Consider the following 20,593-nt stretch of genomic DNA (forward strand, 5'->3'; position numbering starts at 1 on the left):
TTATGTGGAAGCGAAAACGTACTGCAACCTCTGAGGGAAACACGCCACCCCGCATGGAGGAACCATAAACTGGGTTACCCGCATGTGCAGAAGTATGATTTGGTAGACAACTCGCCTCTCGGAGGACAGGACCCCAAGAGGCGGATGGCTCAGCAGTCCTTTGATTCCCCGAGCCCGAGGAACCAAGCGCTCTGAAATGGCATATGGAACAAAACTGGTTGACAGGTGTCAACGAGGCCACTCCGGATTCATCACCGGACACAGAATCTGAAATCAAAATTGTCTCAGTATCAGAATCGTCTGTAACTGAATCTGAAATTAACACAGTCTCAGCATCAGAATCCTCCATAACTGGATGGAGGATATTTAAATATGGACTAAAAGTAGTGAAAACTAAATGGCACCCGACACCCCCAATGACCAGACCCCTGCAGACTAGAAAATTTCCTTCGCCACGTCGTCGGGAATGCGGAAATGGAATGGAACGTAGCCACACCCGAACACAAGGTGAACCGTACAGTCCAAACAAGTGCGCCCAACCAAAAGGCTGCATCACTTCCAAAGGCCTCAATGTTCCAACCACGAGCCCAGTAAACATTGCACATAAGCAGGTTGAATCACATTACATGATTATAACCCCCCCCTGTTCATTAATCCCCCTTAGGAGATATTAACCCTTGATTCCAAGATACTAAAAGAGACTCACTGAGACCCTTATGTATAATTAGACCCGCAAGGTGGTAGCCACTCGGGAAACATTCACATTACAGTACATTGCAAATAAAGTAAAATGAAACGATCTTACCGGAATCTACGCCGTGGAACAGGAACACGGCCCTTCAAGTGTGATGGATAGTAGCATAGCCTTCGCCATGGACTTGAGAGAAGAAAGCAGGCAGTGAAGCGAAGTTCGACAACGCAGATTGCTTGAGGAGCTGTTAAAATGAGTTGAGATTGTTTCGCAGAAAGAAACTCCCTGCATCTCTGGACTCTAACTTTCATCCAAGCCCTCACTGAGAGACTGACAGGACTACTTAAAACTCCTGTCCCATGCCGAAGAGTACTACCCTCCATAAAAGACAAAAATTAAAAATTCTGACACTTCTCTGCCTTTCGGACCAGGAGAATGACTGGGGGATGAGGGGAGTGGGAGGAGTATTTAAGCCTTTGGCTGGGTTGTCTTTGCCTCCTCTTGGTGGCCAGGTTCTTATTTCCCAAAAGTAATGAATGCAGCTCTGGACTCTTTCCATTTAAGTAGAAAATGAATAATGTTTCTTTATATGTCTGATTTTTGTGTGGACTGATGTGTCAAATACACTGGGGAAAAACAAAACAGTATAGCAATAATAATTTACTCCACATTATAACCATTGATGTGTATCAAATCTCCAGTTTAAAATAATTGCCAATCCTCAAGAAAGCGCTGTGGCACGAAAACAGTCAGATACTGGAGGGTTGATTCTAAACATTGCTACAAAATGCTGTTTTAATGAAGCTTTGAATACAAGTTTTAACGTTTGCATTTATGACTGGTCTCCCTGATAGCAAATAATTACATACTAAAGCTCAATCAAACTTTCTCGCTAAAAAAACAATGACCACTGTATATTTTATCTTGAGATACAGGAAGGATATTGCTGAGAATAACCTAACATACTGTTTGAAGGTGTGGATTGTGATGCACACTATACCAAAGGGAGTGGATAAAACTGATCTTCTTGTAGTTCAATTATGGGCAAAATATGTGGGCAAGCATTCTGTGGTATGATTTTTAAGTCAAACAGAGGTCATCCAAAAACAGAGAAACAGGAGTGGAAGTCCCAGCAAAGTAGCCTACACCAAGCAGAAACTTTAAAAAAATGAATGGGGGAGAAAGGTTTGGCAGTAGTTTTGGTTTACAGTTTGAATTATTGTTTAATATATCTGTTTTTCTCCAAGTGGTGGCATAATATTAAATCAATATTAATAAATAATCTCCTGCATTATGTGATAAATAATTATTGTCTTATTATAAAGATTATTTGTTATATTTTACATATTTTTATGGCTAAACGGTGACTTTAACAAAACAATAAAATGACATTCATACAGACAAAATGGAAATATCAGACAAATTAAACATATTATTACTATTGATCCATACATGATATTTAATTCCCTTAATATTATAAGAAGAATAATGAGGTATTTTAGTAAATTGGATTAAGTCGTAGAAACAAAAAAGTCTGCATATATGTAATCACAGCAAGACTGAGCATTTCATTATTAAGCTATTGCTTGCACAAAACTGTGTTTAACTCCTGCAAAGGGTCCTGAGCTGAACACAGCCAATGAGTTTTGACTACGGAAATATGCTGCCTGATTGACTCAGCAGCCGTTTTTAGCTTTGGACTGGCAATGCACTATTGACTTTAATTATGCATTTAATCCCTTTGCGTGGGTTAAACACTTCTGTAATAAAACCCTGTCACAGAGCAATAATTATTGCTCATTTATGTACCTATACATTTTATTGGATCTGACCAGAGCTGTATCACTAAGCTTATGTTTGCATTCCTAAAACCAAATCTGACACTTTTTGCTATAGACGATGACTTCTTGAAATCTCTATGTCTAAAACTCCTGTTAGTTTGCACACTAATTGATATATATATAAAAAAAACTATGCATAAATAACCAGAAAACATCCCTATCCTAGCAAAACCAGTAAGTTATGCATTTACCTTATGCTGTCACTTAATAATATGTATTTTCGAATGCGTGATAGTTTGCGCAATATTCCACTCATGTCGGGCATCTCAGCTATTCTTTTCATCATTTTCACCTATAAAAAGAAAAAAACATAATTTATGTAAGAACTTACCTGATAAATTCATTTCTTTCATATTAGCAAGAGTCCATGAGCTAGTGACGTATGGGATATACATTCCTACCAGGAGGGGCAAAGTTTCCCAAACCTCAAAATGCCTATAAATACACCCCTCACCACACCCACAAATCAGTTTAACGAATAGCCAAGAAGTGGGGTGATAAGAAAAAAGTGCGAAAGCATAAAAAATAAGGAATTGGAATAATTGTGCTTTATACAAAAAAATCATAACCACCACAAAAAAGGGTGGGCCTCATGGACTCTTGCTAATATGAAAGAAATGAATTTATCAGGTAAGTTCTTACATAAATTATGTTTTCTTTCATGTAATTAGCAAGAGTCCATGAGCTAGTGACGTATGGGATAATGACTACCCAAGATGTGGATCTTTCCACGCAAGAGTCACTAGAGAGGGAGGGATAACATAAAGACAGCCAATTCCTGCTGAAAATAATCCACACCCAAACAAAGTTTAAATGAAAACATAAGCAGAAGATTCAAACTGAAACAGCTGCCTGAAGTACTTTTCTACCAAAAACTGCTTCAGAAGAAGAAAACACATCAAAATGGTAGAATTTAGTAAAAGTATGCAAAGAAGACCAAGTTGCTGCTTTGCAAATCTGATCAACCGAAGCTTCATTCCTAAACGCCCAGGAAGTAGAAACTGACCTAGTAGAATGAGCTGTAATCCTCTGAGGCGGAGTTTTACCCGACTCAACATAGGCATGATGAATTAAAGATTTCAACCAAGATGCCAAAGAAATGGCAGAAGCTTTCTGGCCTTTTCTAGAACCGGAAAAGATAAGAAATAGACTAGAAGTCTTTCGGAAAGTCTTAGTAGCTTCAACATAATATTTCAAAGCTCTAACAACATCCAAAGAATGCAATGATTTCTCCTTAGAATTCTTAGGATTAGGGCATAATGAAGGAACTACAATTTCTCTACTAATGTTGTTGGAATTCACAACCTTAGGTAAAAATTCAAAAGAAGTTCGCAACACTGCCTTATCCTGATGAAAAATCAGAAAAGGAGACTCACAAGAAAGAGCAGACAATTCAGAGACTCTTCTGGCAGAAGAGATGGCCAAAAGGAACAAAACTTTCCAAGAAAGTAATTTAATGTCCAATGAATGCATAGGTTCAAACGGAGGAGCTTGAAGAGCCCCCAGAACCAAATTCAAACTCCAAGGAGGAGAAATTGACTTAATGACAGGTTTTATACGAACCAAGGCTTGTACAAAACAATGAATATCAGGAAGATTAGCAATCTTTCTGTGAAAAAGAACAGAAAGAGCAGAGATTTGACCTTTCAAGGAACTTGCGGACAAACCTTTATCTAAACCATCCTGAAGAAACTGTAAAATTCTCGGAATTCTAAAAGAATGCCAGGAAAAATGATGAGAAAGACACCAAGAAATATAAGTCTTCCAGACTCTATAATATATCTCTCTAGATACAGATTTACGAGTCTGTAACATAGTATTAATCACAGAGTCAGAGAAACCTCTTTGACCAAGAATCAAGCGTTCAATCTTCATACCTTTAAATTTAAGGATTTGAGATCCTGATGGAAAAAAGGACCTTGCGACAGGTCTGGTCTTAACGGAAGAGTCCACGTTGGCAAGAGGCCATCCGGACAAGATCCGCATACCAAAACCTGTGAGGCCATGCTGGAGCTACCAGCAGAACAAACGAGCATTCCTTCAGAATCTTGGAGATTACTCTTGGAAGAAGAACTAGAGGCGGAAAGATATAGGCAGGATGATACTTCCAAGGAAGTGATAATGCATCCACTGCCTCCGCCTGAGGATCCCGGGATCTGGACAGATACCTGGGAAGTTTCTTGTTTAGATGAGAAGCCATCAGATCTATTTCTGGAAGTTCCCACATTTGAACAATCTGAAGAAATACCTCTGGGTGAAGAGACCATTCGCCCGGATGCAACGTTTGGCGACTGAGATAATCCGCTTCCCAATTGTCTATTCCTGGAATATGAACCGCAGAGATTAGACAGGAGCTGGATTCCGCCCAAACCAGAATTCGAGATACTTATTTCATAGCCAGAGGACTGTGAGTCCCTCCTTGATGATTGATGTATGCCACAGTTGTGACATTGTCTGTCTGAAAACAAATGGACGATTCTCTCTTCAGAAGAGGCCAAGACTGAAGAGCTCTGAAAATTGCACGGAGTTCCAAAATATTGATCGGTAATCTCACCTCCTGAGATTCCCAAACCCCTTGTGCTGTCAGAGACCCCCACACAGCTCCCCAACCTGTAAGACTCGCATCTGTTGAAATTACAGTCCAGGTCGGAAGAACAAAAGAAGCCCCCTGAACTAAACGATGGTGATCTGTCCACCACGTCAGAGAGTGTCGTACAATCGGTTTTAAAGATATTAATTGAGATATCTTTGTGTAATCCCTGCACCATTGGTTCAGCATACAGAGCTGAAGAGGTCGCATGTGAAAACGAGCAAAGGGGATCGCGTCCGATGCAGCAGTCATAAGACCTAGAATTTCCATGCATAAGGCTACCGAAGGGAATGATTGTGAATGAAGGTTTCGACAAGCTGAAATCAATTTTATACATCTCTTGTCTGTCAAAGACAGAGTCATGGACACTGAATCTATCTGGAAACCCAAAAAGGTTACCCTTGTCTGAGGAATCAATGAACTTTTTAGTGAATTGACCCTCCAACCATGATTTTGAAGAAACAACAAAAGTCGATTCGTATGAAATTCTGCTAAATGTGAAGACTGAGCAAGTACCAAGATATCGTCCAAATAAGGAAATACCACAATACCCTGTTCTCTGATTACAGATAGAAGGGCACGAGAACCTTTGTAAAAATTCTTGGAGCTTTTGCTAGGCCAAACGGCAGAGCCACAAACTGGTAATGCTTGTCTAGGAAAGAGAATCTCAAAAACTGATAGTGAGCTGGATGAATCGGAATATGCAGATATGCATCCTGTAAATCTATTGTAGACATATAATGCCCTTGCTGAACAAAAGGCAGGATAGTCCTTACAGTTACCATTTTGAATGTTGGTATCCTTACATAACGATTCAATATTTTGAGATCCAGAACTGGTCTGAAGGAATTCTCCTTCTTTGGTACAATGAAGAGATTCGAATAAAACCCCAGCCCCTGTTCCAGAACTGGAACTGGCATAATTACTCCAGCCAACTCTAGATCTGAAACACATTTCAGAAATGCTTGAGCTTTCGCTGGGTTTACTGGGATACGGGAAAGAAAGAATCTCTTTGCAGGAGGTCTTATCTTGAAACCAATTCTGTACCCATCTGAAATAATGTTCTGAATCCAAAGATTGTGAACAGAATTGATCCAAATTTCTTTGAAAAAACGTAATCTGCCCCCTACCAGCTGAGCTGGAATGAGGGCCGCACCTTCATGTGGACTTAGAAGCTGGCTTTGCTTTTCTAGAAGGCTTGGATTTATTCCAGACTGGAGATGGTTTCCAAACTGAAACTGCTCCTGAGGATGAAGGATCAGGCTTTTGTTCTTTGTTGAAACGAAAGGAACCAAAACGATTATTAGCCCTGTTTTTACCCTTAGATTTTTTATCCTGTGGTAAAAAAGTTCCTTTCCCACCAGTAACAGTTGAGATAATAGAATCCAACTGAGAACCAAATAATTTATTACCCTGGAAAGAAAGGGAAAGTAGAGTCGATTTAGAAGACATATCAGCATTCCAAGTTTTAAGCCATAAAGCTCTTCTAGCTAAAATAACTAGAGACATAAACCTGACATCAACTCTGATAATATAAAAAATGGCATCACAGATAAAATTATTAGCATGTTGAAGAAGAATAATAATGTTATGAGAATCATGATCTGTTACTTGTTGCGCTAAAGTTTCAAACCAAAAAGTTGAAGCTGCAGCAACATCCGCCAAAGATATAGCAGGTCTAAGAAGATTACCTGAACACAAATAAGCTTTTCTTAGAAAGGATTCAATTTTCCTATCTAAAGGATCCTTAAAGGAAGTACCATCTGCCGTAGGAATAGTAGTACGTTTAACAAGGGTAGAGATAGCCCCATCAACTTTAGGGATTTTGTCCCAAAACTCTAATCTGTCAGACGGCACAGGATATAATTGCTTAAAACGTTTAGAAGGAGTAAATGAATTACCCAAATTATTCCATTCCCTGGAAATTACTTCAGAAATATCACCAGGAACAGGAAAAACTTCTGGAATAACTACAGGAGATTTAAAGACCTTGTCTAAACGTTTAGATTTAGTATCAAGAGGACCAGAATCCTCAATTTCTAATGCAATTAGGACTTCTAAATAAAGAACGAATAAATTCCATTTTAAATAAATATGAAGATTTATCAGCATCAACCTCTGAAACAGAATCCTCTGAACCAGAAGAATCATTAGAATCAGAATGATGATGTTCATTTAAAAATTCATCTGGATAAAGAGAAGTTTTAAAAGACTTTTTATGTTTACTAGAAGGAGGAATAACAGACATAGCCTTCTTAATAGATTCAGAAACAAAATCTCTTATGTTATCAGGAACACTCTGAACATTAGATGTTGATGGAACTGCAACAGGTAATGGTATTTTACTAAAGGAAATATTTTCTGCATTAACAAGTTTGTCATGACATTTAATACAAACAACAGCTGGAGGAACAGCTACCAAAAGTTTACAGCAGATACACTTAGCTTTGGTAGTTCCAGCACCAGGCAGCGATTTTCCTGAAGTATCTTCTGACTCAGTTGCAACATGAGACATCTTGCAATATGTAAGAGAAAAAACAACATATAAAGCAAAATTGATCAAATTCCTTAAATGACAGTTTCAGGAATGGGAAAAAATGCCAAAGAACAAGCTTCTAGCAACCAGAAGCAATGAAAAATGAGACTTAAATAATGTGGAGACAAAAGCGACGCCCATATTTTTTTAGCGCCAAATAAGACGCCCACATTATTTGGCGCCTAAATGCTTTTGGCGCCAAAAATGACGCCACATACGGAACGCCGACATTTTTGGCGCAAAAGAACGTCAAAAAATGACGCAACTTCCGGCGACACGTATGACGCCGGAAACAGAAAAGATTTTTTGCGCCAAAAAAGTCTGCGCCAAGAATGACGCAATAAAATGAAGCATTTTCAGCCCCCGCGAGCCTAACAGCCCACAGGGAAAAAGTCAAATTTTTTAAGGTAAGAAAAAATGATTGATTCAAATGCATTATCCCAAATATGAAACTGACTGTCTGAAAATAAGGAATGTTGAACATCCTGAGTCAAGGCAAATAAATGTTTGAATACATATATTTAGAACTTTATAAAAAAAGCGCCCAACCATAGCTTAGAGTGTCACAGAAAATAAGACTTACTTACCCCAGGACACTCGTCTACATGTTGTAGAAAGCCAAACCAGTACTGAAACGAAAATCAGCAGAGGTAATGGTATATATATATAAGAGTATATCGTCGATCTGAAAAGGGAGGTAAGAGATGAATCTCTACGACCGATAACAGAGAACCTATGAAATAGACCCCGTAGAAGGAGATCATTGCATTCAAATAGGCAATACTCTCCTCACATCCCTCTGACATTCACTGCACGCTGAGAGGAAAACCGGGCTCCAACCTGTTGCGGAGCGCATATCAACGTAGAATCTAGCACAAACTTACTTCACCACCTCCATAGGAGGCAAAGTTTGTAAAAACTGATTTGTGGGTGTGGTGAGGGGTGTATTTATAGGCATTTTGAGGTTTGGGAAACTTTGCCCCTCCTGGTAGGAATGTATATCCCATACATCACTAGCTCATGGACTCTTGCTAATTACATTAAAGAAACATAATTCATGCTTACCAGATAATTTTCTTTCCTCCATATAGGGAGAGTCCACGACTTCATTCCTTACTGGGTAATACAACACCTGGCCACCAGGAGGCGGCAAAGACACCCCAGCCAAAGGCTTAAATATCCCTCCCACTTCCCCTATCCCCCAGTCATTCTGCCGAGGGAGCAAGGGAAAGTAGGAAAAACATCAGGGTATAAAAGGAGCCAGAAGAAATATAAAAAGGGAGTTGGCCATCAAAAACAACCTATGGGCAGGGTCGTGGACACTCCCTGCTGGGAAGGAAAGGAATTTATCTGGTAAAAAAAAAAAAAAAAAAAAAAAGCGGATCCTATTCTGAGGGCACCACAGCCTGCAAACACAGCAAACTTGTAGAATTTAAAAAAAAGTGTGTAAAGTGGACCAGGTAGCTGCCTTACAAATCTAATCCATTGAGGCTTTGTTCTTAAAAGCCCAGGAGGAAGCCACTGCTCTAGTGGAATGAGCCGTAATCCTCTCAGGAGGCTGTTGTCCCGCTGTCTCATAAGCTAAGCGGATGACACTCCTTAACCATAAAGAGAGAGAAGTTGTAGTGGCCTTCTGCCCCTTACGCTTCCCGTATAGACGACAAACAAAGAAGAAGATTGTCTGAATTCCTTAGTAGTCTGAAGATAGAACTTCAAGGCACGAACCACATCTAGATTGTGAAGTAAACGTTCCTTCGCTGAAGAAGGATTAGGACACAAGGAAGGAACAACAATCTCTTGATGTTACGATCCGACACCACCTTAGGGAGGAACCCTAATTTAGTGCGTAAAACCGCCTTATCAGCATGAAAAACCAGATAAGGGGGTCACATTGCAAAGCAGAAATCTCAGAAACACTGCGCGCAGAAGCAATAGCCAACAAAAAAAAAGAACCTTCCAAGATAACAATTTAATGTCAACTGTATGCATGGGCTCAAACAGAGCCTGCTGCAAAACACTAAGAACAAGATTGAGGCTCCAAGGCAGAGCCTTAACAAAGGACTGCACATCCAGAAGCTCAGACAATCTTTTGTGCAGTAATACAGACAGTGCCGATATTTGTCCCTTCAGGGAACTAGCAGATAAATCCTTCTCCAGTCCATCTTGGAGAAAAGATAGAATTCTGGCAACCTTAACTTTATGCCAGGAAAAACCACGCTCTTCACACCAGTATAAGCAAGTCCTCCACACTTTATGGTAGATACCACGCGTAACAGGCTTACAAGCTTGAACCAGAGTGTCAATAACACTCTCAGAAAACCCTCTCTTGGCTAAGAGTAAGCGTTCGATCTCCATGCAGTCACCCTCAGAGAATCTAGATTTTGATTAAAGAAGGGACCCTGTATCAGCAGATCTCTGCGACAAGGTAATCTCCACTGAGGAGATGAGGACATCACCACCAGATCCGCAAACCACGTCCTTCGCGGCCACAACGGAGCAATCAGAATCACTGATGCTCGCTCCTGCTTGATGCGAACCACTACAAGAGGGAGAAGCGGTAATGGAGGAAAAATATATAGGAGTTTGAACCTCCATGGTACTGATAGGGCACCTATCAATTCCACCTGAGGATCCCTCAATCTCAACCCGTACCTGGGGTATTGAGGTGGGATGCCATGAGATCTATCTCCAGGGTCCCCCACTCGCTGCATATCTCGGCAAACACTTCTGGGTGGAGAGACCATTCTCCTGGGTGAAAGGATTGCATGCTGAGGAAGTCTGCTTCCCAGTTGTCCACACCCGGAATGTGGATCGCTGACAAAGAACATCCGTGAGTCTCTGCCCACTATAGTATCTGAGATACTTCTCTCATCTCCAAGGAACTTCTCGTTCTCCCCTGATGGTTGATGTAAGCAACCAAGGTTATAATGTCTGATTGGAATCTGATAAACTGGAACGAACCCAGAAGGGGCCAAACCTTCAAGGTGGTTCAAAATATTGATTGGAAGGGAGGAGGACTCCTGAGTCCACAGACCTTGTGCCGTCTTGGCACCCCAAACGTCTCCCCAGCCGGAAAGGCTTGCGTCCGTAGTCACAATCTTCCAGGACGGTCTCAAGAAGCCTTGGGAAAGATGATCTGGAAAGATGATCTGGACAGAGCCACCAAGAGAGCAAGTCTCTCGGCAGGTTGTCCAGCACAATCTGTTGAGACAGAACTGAATGGTCGCCGTTCCATTGTTTCAGCATGCATAGTTGTAAGGGTCTGAGATGGAATCTAGCAAAAGGAATGATGTCCATACAAGACACCATGAGTCCGATTACCTCCATAAAATGAGCCACTGAGGGTCTAAAGGAGGTCTGGAGGGCAAGACATGCAGTAGTTAGCTTGCAACGTCTCTGATCTGTGAGGAATATTCTCATGGATATGAATTCTATCACTGTCCCCAGGAAATTCACCCTTGTACATGGTAGTAAGAGATCTTTTTTCCAAGTTTATCTTCCATCTATGTGATCAAAGAAGATTGAGAAGGGACTCCGAATGTTCTTCTGCTAGACAAAAAGATGGTGCCTGTACCAAGATATTGTCCAGGTAAGGGGCTACTGCAATACCTTGTGTTCTGGGAACGGCTAGAAGAGCCCCCAGAACCTTCGTAAATATCCTTGGAGCAGTAGCTCGGCCAAATAAAAGAGCTATGAACTAGAATTGCTGGTCCAGAAAAGCAAACATCAGGAACTGAACATGTTCCCTGTGAATCGGAACGTGAAAGGTATGCATCCTTCAGGTCTATTGTGGTCAAAAACTGTCCTTCCTGAACCAGAGGAAGGATTGACCGTATTGCATCTATCTTGAAAGAGGGAATACTCAGAAACTTGTTTAGGCACTTTAGGTCCAGAATTGGACGAAAAGTTCCCTCCTTCTTTGGAACCACGAAAAGGTTTGAAAAAAAAACAAAACTCTTTCAGCTGTAGGTAACGGGACAATTACTCCTAGAGAGGAGAGATTCCGTACGCAACCTAAGAAGGCAGCCCTCTTCTGGTCTTGCAGACAGACTGGAGAGTAGGAATCTGCCCCTGGGTGGATGAGACTTGAAACCTATCCTGTATCCTTGAGATACAACCTCCAGCACCCAATGGTCCTGTACATCTTGGAACCAAGCGTCTGAAAAAATAGTCTGCCCCCTATTCGATCCGATCCCAGATTGGGGGCCGCCCCTTCATGCCAATTTGTTCTCAGAGGGCTTCTTAGTCTGTTTGGACTTCTTCCAGAGCCGGCTTCCAACTACTCTTGGGCTGCTCGGACTTGGTGCAGACTGCTGTCGTTGTGACTTGTCCGCACGAAAGGAACGGAAATTAGACATTTGCCGTCCCTTAGGCCTATTCTTCATACCCTGCGGTAGGAAGGCTCCTTTCCCTCCGGTAACCGTAGAGATAATGGAGTCCAGCCCTGGACTGAATAAAATCTTCCCTTGAAGGGAAGAGAAAGGAGTCTGGATTTAGAATTCATATCCGCAGACCAAGACTTCAAACAGAGACCCCGGCAGGCTAGAAACGCAAAGCCAGAAGCCTTAGCATTTATGTGAATAATCTGCATATTTACGTCACAGATGAAAGAGTTAGCAATTCTCAGTGCTTTAATTCTCTCCTGAATATCATCGAGGGGAGTCTCCACCTCAGTGAGCTCCGACAGAGTGTCGCACCAGTAGGTAGCTACTTGCAACCATGGCTAAAGCCTCCGCAGGTTGAACTATAAACTCTGTATGTTGAAACACCTTCCTCATCCATTTTCTTATCCATAGGCTCTCTAAAAGAAGAACCATCATCCAGAGGGAAAGTAGTATGCTTAGCCAGTGTAGAGATAGCGCCATCCACCTTAGGGATGGAGCTGCACAAATCTAATTGAGTCAGGGACCGCAAATACTTTTATTTTAAGTAGACAAAGGGGAAAAAGAAGTTCCTACTCTTTCCCATTCGTTACTAATAATATTCGCCATCGTAACTGGCACAGGAAAAGTCAGAGGGACCTTACTATCTTCATAAACCCTGTCTAATTTAGGGATCTTAGGTTCCACAGGGAGTGTAGCCTCTGGAACCTCTAGTGTAGACAGAACCTCCTTTAATAAAATACGCTCAATTTTAAATCTAAAAAAGGAGGGTTCCTCCGCTAAGGGAGGTTTAGAAACTGAAGTCTCCGACTCAGAAAGTTCACCCTCTGAAGCTACAGAGGTTAACTCATCCTCGGATAGCTGGGATATAGTAGCTAAATCCAACAAATATTTAGATGACTCTAGGTCAGGAGAACTATGTTTAACCTTCCTATTGCGTTTGTTAGAGTGAGGTAAGGCACTCAGGACCGCAGACACCGCTGATTGTACCTTTATTTGAAAAGCAAGAATTTAAGTTTAGATGCCGGCCCATTTTTGGTGAACAACCTGGGTTGTTCTTGCCGATTGGTGGATCAATTCACCCATCAATAAACAAGTGCTGTCCAGTGTACTGAACCAAAAAATGTCTGGCTCCTTATCTTAGATGCCTTCTTTTTTAAATAAAGATAGCAAGAGAACTAAGAAAAATTGATAACAGGAGTAAATTAGAAAGTTGCTTAAAATTGCATGGTCTATCTGAATCACGAAAGAAAAAAATTGGGTTCAGTGTCCCTCTAATACTCCCAATGGCTGGGGCACTCACCACCTCCTAGACCCAGACAGCTAACAGTGAAAACGCTCTCCTCAGGAATGATGTCTTCAGCAGGATCTTAGGAAATGAAAGAGACCGCACCCGGTCACGTGGTGCGTAAGACAGGACCTCCTCTGCTATCAAAAAGGTCACTAAGCTATTATGAGCTGCGCAACACCTCAAAAACTAAAGTTAAACCCGTTTGTTCCAAGCCAAAAAATACAGTCTGTGAGCCCAAAAAACTCAAATTAAGAAGATACAAACCCCAAGCTGTTCAAATAATCTCCCTGAAGGAGATATTAACCCTTAATCCTATCAAGGTATAAAAGAGCCACACTGTGACCCTGTATAGCGTTTGAAAGTGTGTGTATATATATATATATATATATATATATATATATATATATATATATACATACATACCTGATAAATTTCTTTCTTTCTTGACACGAGTAGTCCACGGATCATCTAATTACTATTGGGAATATCACTCCTGCCCAGCAGGAGGTAGCAAAGCGCACCACAGCAAAGCTGTTAAATATCACCTCCCTTTCCTCCAACCCCAGTCATTCGACCGAAGCAAAGGAGAGAAAGGAAGTAACAAGGTGCAGAGGTGTCTGAAGTTTATAACATACCAACAACCTGTCCAAAGAACAGGGCGGGCCGTGGACTTGTGTCAAGAAATAAATAAATTTATCAGGTAAGCATAAATTTAGTTTTCTTTCTAATGACATGATGAGTCCACGGATCATCTAATTACTATTGGGAATCAATACCCAAGCTAGAGTACACAGATGATAAGGGAGGGACAAGACAGGGAACCTAAACGGAAGGCACCACTGCTTGAAGAACCTTTCTCCTAAAAGAGGCCTCAGTCGAGGCAAAAGTGTGAAATTTATAGAACTTTGGAAAAGTGTGAAGAGAGGACCAAGTTGCAGCCTTGCAAATCTGTTCCACAGAAGCATAATTTTTGAATGCCCAGGAAGAGGAAACAGCCCTCGTAGAATGAGCCATAATTCTCTCAGGAGGCTGCTGTCCAGCAGTTTCATAGGCCAAGCGAATGATACTCTTCAGTCACAAAGAAAGAGAAGTAGGCGTAGCTTTCTGCCCCTTACGTTTCCCAGAGAAAACCACAAACAGAGCAGAAGACTGACGAATATCCTTAGTCGCCTGTAAATAGAATTTTAATGCACGCACCACATCCAGATTGTGCAAAAGCCGTTCCTTTTGAGAAGAAGGATTAGGACACAAGGAAGGAACAACAATCTCCTGATAATGTTCAGTTCTGAAACTACTTTAGGGAGAAACCCTAACTTAGTACGCAAAACCAACGTATCCGAATGAAAAATAGGGTAAGGAGGCTCATACTGCCGAGAGCTCTGACACACTACGAGCAGATGAAATAGCAACAAGAACCAAAACTTTCCAAGATAACAACTTAATATCTAAGGAATTCATAGGCTCAAACGGAGCCCCTTAAAGAACCTTAAGAACTAAATTAAGACTCCAGGGAGGAGTAACTGGCTTGAACACAGGCCTTATCCTGACCAAGGCCTGACAAAACGATTGCACGTCTGGGACATCCACCAGACGTTTATGTAACAAAATAGACAAGGCAGATATTTGACCCTTTAGGGAACTTGCCGATAAACCCTTCTCCAAACAAACCTTCTTGGAGAAAGGACAGAATTCTAGGAATCCTAACTCTACTCCAAGAGTAGCCCTTGGATTCACACTAATATAGATATTTACGCCATATCTTGTGGTAAATCTTTCTAGTAACAAGTTTATGAGCCTGAATCATGGTCTCAATGACCTATTGCAAAAATCCACGCTTGGATAAAATTAAGCGTTCAATCTCCAAGCAGTCAGCTTCAGAGAGACTAGATCTGGATGAAGGAAGGGCCCTTGAAGTAGAAGGTCCTTCCTCAACGGAAGTCTCCAAGGTGGAAGAGATGACATGTCCACCAGGTCTGCATACCAAATCCTGCGAGGACACGCTGGTGCCCTCTCCTGCTTGATTCGAGCAATGACCCGAGAAAGAAGAGCGAACGGAGGAAATACGAATGAAATTCCAAGGTTCCACCAGGGCGTCTATCAGTACCGCCTGAGGGTCCCTTGACCTCGACCCGTACCTCAGAAGCTTGGCATTCTGTCGAGATGCCATGAGATCCAATTCCGGCTGACCCCATTTGAGAATCAGGCTGGAAAACAATTCCGGATGGAGTTCCCACTCCCCCGGGTGAAAGGTCTGCCTGCTCAGGTAGTCCGCCTCCCAGTTGTTCCTCAGCCCCAGTGCCTGCCATAACGATACTGCCTTCCTTTGTATGTTGCCCCAAACATATAGGAGGAATTCCTGTGTCCCAGTATATAGTGAATAAAGTGCCCAGAAAAAAACACAATTTATGCTTACCTGATAAATTTATTTCTCTTGTGGTGTATCCAGTCCACGGATCATCCATTACTTGTGGGATATTCTCATTCCCAACAGGAAGTTGCAAGAGGACACCCACAGCAGAGCTGTAATATAGCTCCTCCCCTAACTGTCATAGCCAGTCATTCGACCGAAAACAAGCCGAGAAAGGAGGAACCATAGGGTGCAGTGGTTACTGTAGTTTAAATTTAAAAATTACCTGCCTTAAAATGACAGGGCGGGCCGTGGACTGGATACACCACAAGAGAAATAAATTTATCAGGTAAGCATAAATTGTGTTTTCTCTTGTAAGGTGTATCCAGTCCACGGATCATCCATTACTTGTGGGATACCAATACCAAAGCTAAAGTACATGGATGAAGGGAGGGACAAGGCAGGAACTTAAATGGAAGGAACCACTGCCCGTAAAACCTTTCTCCCAAATATAGCCTCCGAAGAAGCAAAAGTATCAAATTTGTAAAATTTTGAAAAAATATGAAGCGAAGACCAAGTCGTCGCCTTGCAAATATGATCAAAAGAAGCCTCATTTTTAAAGGCCCAAGTGGAAGCCACAGCTCTAGTGGAATGAGCTGTAATCCTTTCAGGAGGTTGCTGTCCAGCAGTCTCATAGGCTAAGCGGATTAAGCTTCTTAGTCAAAAAGTAAGAGAGGTTGCCGAAGCCTTTTGACCTCTCCTCTGTCCAGAGTAGACAACAAACAAAGAAGATGTTTGACGAAAATCTTTAGTAGCGTGTAAGTAAAACTTTAAAGCACGGACCACGTCCAAATTGTGTAACACAAGGATGGAACAACAATCTCTTGATTGATATTCTTGTTAGATACCACCTTAGGTAAGAATCCAGGTTTGGTACGCAGGACTACCTTATCCGTATGAAAAATCAGATAAGGAGAATCACATTGTAAGGCAGATAGCTCAGAGACTCTACGAGCCGAGGAAATAGCTACCAAAAAAAGAACTTTCCAAGATAAAAGCTTGATATCTATGGAATGAAGAGGTTCAAACGGAACTCCTTGAAGAACCTTAAGAACCAAGTTTAAGCTCCATGGTGGAGCAACAGGTTTAAACACAGGCTTGATTCTAACTAAAGCCTGACAAAATGCCTGAACGTCTGGAACATCTGCCAGACGCTTAACTAGCTGACAATCCTTTTTCCAAACCTTCTTGGAGAAAAGATAATATCCTAGCAATCCTGACCTTACTCCATGAGTAACCCTTGGATTCACACCAATAAAGATATCTACGCCATACCTTATGGTAAATTTTCCTGGTGACAGGCTTTCGTGCCTGTCTTAAGGTATCGATAACTGACTCGGAGAAGCCACGCTTTGATAAAATCAAGCATTTAATCTCCAGGCAGTCAGCCTCAGAGAAATTAGATTTGGATGGTTGAAAGGACCCTGAAGTAGAAGGTCCTGTTTCAGAGGCAGAGACCATGGTGGAAAGGATAACATGTCCACTAGATCTGCATACCAGGTCCTGCGTGGCAACGCAGGTGCTATCAGAATCACTGATGCTCTCTCCTGCTTGATCTTGGCAATCAGTCGAGGGAGCAGAGGAAACACATAAGCCAGGTTGAAAGACCAGGGCGCTGCTAGAGCATCTATCAGTGTCGCCTTGGGATCCCTGGACCTGGATCCGTAACACGGAAGCTCTGCGTTCTGGCGAGACGCCATGAGATCCAGTTCTGGTTTGCCCCAACGATGAATCAGTTGTGCAAATGCCTCCGGATGGAGTTCCCACTCTCCCGGATGAAAAGTCTGACGACTTAGAAAATCCGCCTCCCAGTGCTCTACACCTGGGATATGGATAGCTGATAGGTGGCAAGAGTGAATCTCTGCCCAGTGAATTATTTTTGAAACTTCTAACATCTCTAGGGAACTTCTCGTTCCCCCTTGATGGTTGATGTAAGCTACAGTCGTGATGTTGTCCGAATGAAATCTGATGTACCTCAGAGTTGCTGAGGCCAAGCCTGAAGAGCCTTGAATATCGCTCTTAGTTCCAGAATATTTAATGGAAGGAGAGACTCCTCCTGAGTCCACGATCCCTGAGCCTTCAGGAAGTTCCAGACTGCACCCCAACCTAGAAGGCTGGCATCTGTCGTAACAATTGTCCAATCTGGTTTGCAAAAGGTCATACCTTTGGACAGATGGACCCGAGATAGCCACCAGAGAAGAGAATCCCTAGTCTCTTGGTCCAGATTCAGTTGAGGGGACAAATCTGTGTAATCCCCGCTCCACTGACTGAGCATGCATAGTTGCAGCGGTCTGAGATGTAAGCGTGCAAACGGCACTATGTCCATTGCCGCTACCATTAAGCCGATTACTTCCATACACTGAACCACCGAAGGGCGCGGAATGGAATGAAGAACCCGGCAGGAATTTAGAAGCTTTGATAACCTGGACTCCGTCAGGTGAATTTTCATGTCTACAGAATCTATAAGAGTCCCTAGAAAGGAAACTCTTGTCAGTGGGGATAGAGAACTCTTTTCCTCGTTCACTTTCCACCCATGCGACCACAGAAATGCCAGTACTACGTCCGTATGAGACTTGGCAATTTGGAAGTTTGACGCCTGTATCAGGATGTCGTCTAAAGAAGGGGCTACTGCTATGCCCCGCGGCCTTAGGACCGCCATAAGTGACCCTAGAACCTTTGTAAAGATTCTTGGGGCTGTAGCTAATCCCAAGGGAAGAGCTACAACTGGTAATGCCTGTCTTAAAAGGCAAACCTGAGAAACCGATGATGATCTTTGTGTATCGGAATGTGAAGATAAGCATCCTTTAGATCCACTGTAGTCATATATTGACCCTCCTGGATCAGTGGTAGGATGGTACGAATAGTTTCCATCTTGAACGACGGAACTTTGAGGAATTTGTTTAAGATCTTTAGATCCAAAATTGGTCTGAAGGTTCCCTCTTTTTTGGGAACCACAAACAGATTTGAGTAAAAACCCTGTCCCTCCTTTGGAACTGGATGGATCACTCCCATAACTAGGAGGACTCGTACACAGTGTAAGAATGCCTCTCTCTTTATCTGTTGTGCAGATAATTGTGAAAGGTGAAATCTCCCTTTTGGGGGGGAAGCTTTGAAGTCCAGAAGATATCCCTGGGATATAATTTCCAACGCCCAGGGATCTTGAACATCTCTTGCCCACGCCTGGGCAAAGAGTGAAAGTCTGCCCCCTACTAGATCCGTTCCCGGATAGGGGGCCGTTCCTTCATGCTGTTTTAGAGGCAGCAGCAGGCTTTTTTACCTGCTTACCTTTTTTCCATGTCAGATTTGGTCTCCAGACCGTCTTGGATTGAGCAAAAGTTCCCTCTTGTTTATTATTAGAGGAAGTTGATGCCGCACCTGCCTTGAAGTTATGAAAGGCACGAAAATTAGACTGTTTGGGCCTAGATTTGGACCTGTCCTGAGGAAGGGCATGACCTTTTCCTCCAGTGATCAACAATAATCTCCTTCAACCAGGCCCGAATAGGGTCTGCCCCTTGAAGGGAATGTTAAGTAATGTTAAGTAAGAATGTTGAAGTCACGTCAGCTGACCATGATCTAAGCCATAGCGCTCTGCGCTCCTGTATAGCAAAACCAGAATTCTTAGCCGTTAGTTTAGTCAAATGAACAATGGCATCAGAATAAAAGAATTGCCTAGCTTAAGTGCTCTAAGTTTGCCAAGTATGTCATCCAATGGAGTCGCTACCTGAAAAGCCTCTTCCAGAGACTCAAACCAGTACGCCGCAGCAGCAGTGACAGGGGCAATGCATGCAAGGGGCTGTAGGATAAAACCTTGTTGAATAAATATTTTCTTAAGGTAACCTCTAATTTTTTATCCATTGGATCTAAAAAAAAAAAGCACAACTGTCCTCGACAGGGATAGTAGTACGCTTTACTAGAGTAGAAACTGCTCCCTCCACCTTAGGGACTGTCTGCCATAAGTCCCATGTGGTGGCGTCTGTTGGAAAAATTTTTCTAAAAATAGGAGGGGAAGAGAACGGCACACCTGGTCTATCCCATTCCTTATTAAAAATTTCTGTAAACCTTTTAGGTATTTGGAAAAACATCAGTACACACCGGCACTGCAAAGTATTTATCCAGTCTACACAATTTCTCTGGCACTGCAATGGTATCACAGTCATTCAGAGCAGCTAAAACCTCCCTAAGCAACACACGGAGGTGTTCAAGCTTAAATTTAAATGTAGAAATATTAGAATCAGGTATCTTTCCTGAGTCATTAACATCACCCACTGACTGAAGCTCTCTTTCCTCAGCTTCTGCATATTGTGAGGCAGTATCAGACATGGTTCTTAAAGCGTCAGTATGCTCTGCATTTTGTCTCACCCCAGAGCTATCTCGCTTACCTCTAAGTTCAGGTAGTCTGGCTAATACCGCTGACAGTGTATTATCCATGACTGCCGCCATGTCTTGTAAAGTAAACGCTATGGGCGCCCTAGATGTACTTGGCGCCATTTGAGCGTGAGTCCCTTAAGCGGGAGTCAAAGGGTCTGACACGTGGGGAAAGTTAGTCGGCATAACTTCCCCCTCGTCAGATTCCTCTGGTGATACATTTTTTAAAGACAGAAAATGATCTTTATTGCATAAAATGAAATCAGTACATTTGGTACACATTCTAAGAGGGGGTTCCACCATGGCTTTTAAACATAATAAACAAGGAGTTTCTTCTATGTCAGACATGTTTATACAGAATAGCAATGAGACTAGCAAGCTTGGAAAACACTTTAAATCAAGTTAACAAGCAAATATAAAAAACGGTACTGTGCCTTTAAGAGAAACAAATTTTGTCACAATTTGAAAACCAGTGAAAAAATGCAGTAAA

General features: G+C 42.1%; 1 protein-coding gene across 1 annotated transcript in view; it reads right to left on the reverse strand.

The window, feature by feature from the left end:
* Positions 1-20,593, reverse strand: part of PITRM1 (pitrilysin metallopeptidase 1) — a 488,932-nt gene that overhangs the window by 126,642 nt on the left and 341,697 nt on the right. Inside the window, exon 13 of the mRNA XM_053715675.1 lies at positions 2,724-2,824. Coding sequence (XP_053571650.1) covers positions 2,724-2,824 — 101 coding nt within the window. The remainder of the gene's footprint in view (positions 1-2,723; positions 2,825-20,593) is intronic.

This window comes from Bombina bombina, chromosome 5 (genome assembly GCF_027579735.1).
Source record: "Bombina bombina isolate aBomBom1 chromosome 5, aBomBom1.pri, whole genome shotgun sequence".
NCBI classification, from domain to species: domain Eukaryota; kingdom Metazoa; phylum Chordata; class Amphibia; order Anura; family Bombinatoridae; genus Bombina; species Bombina bombina.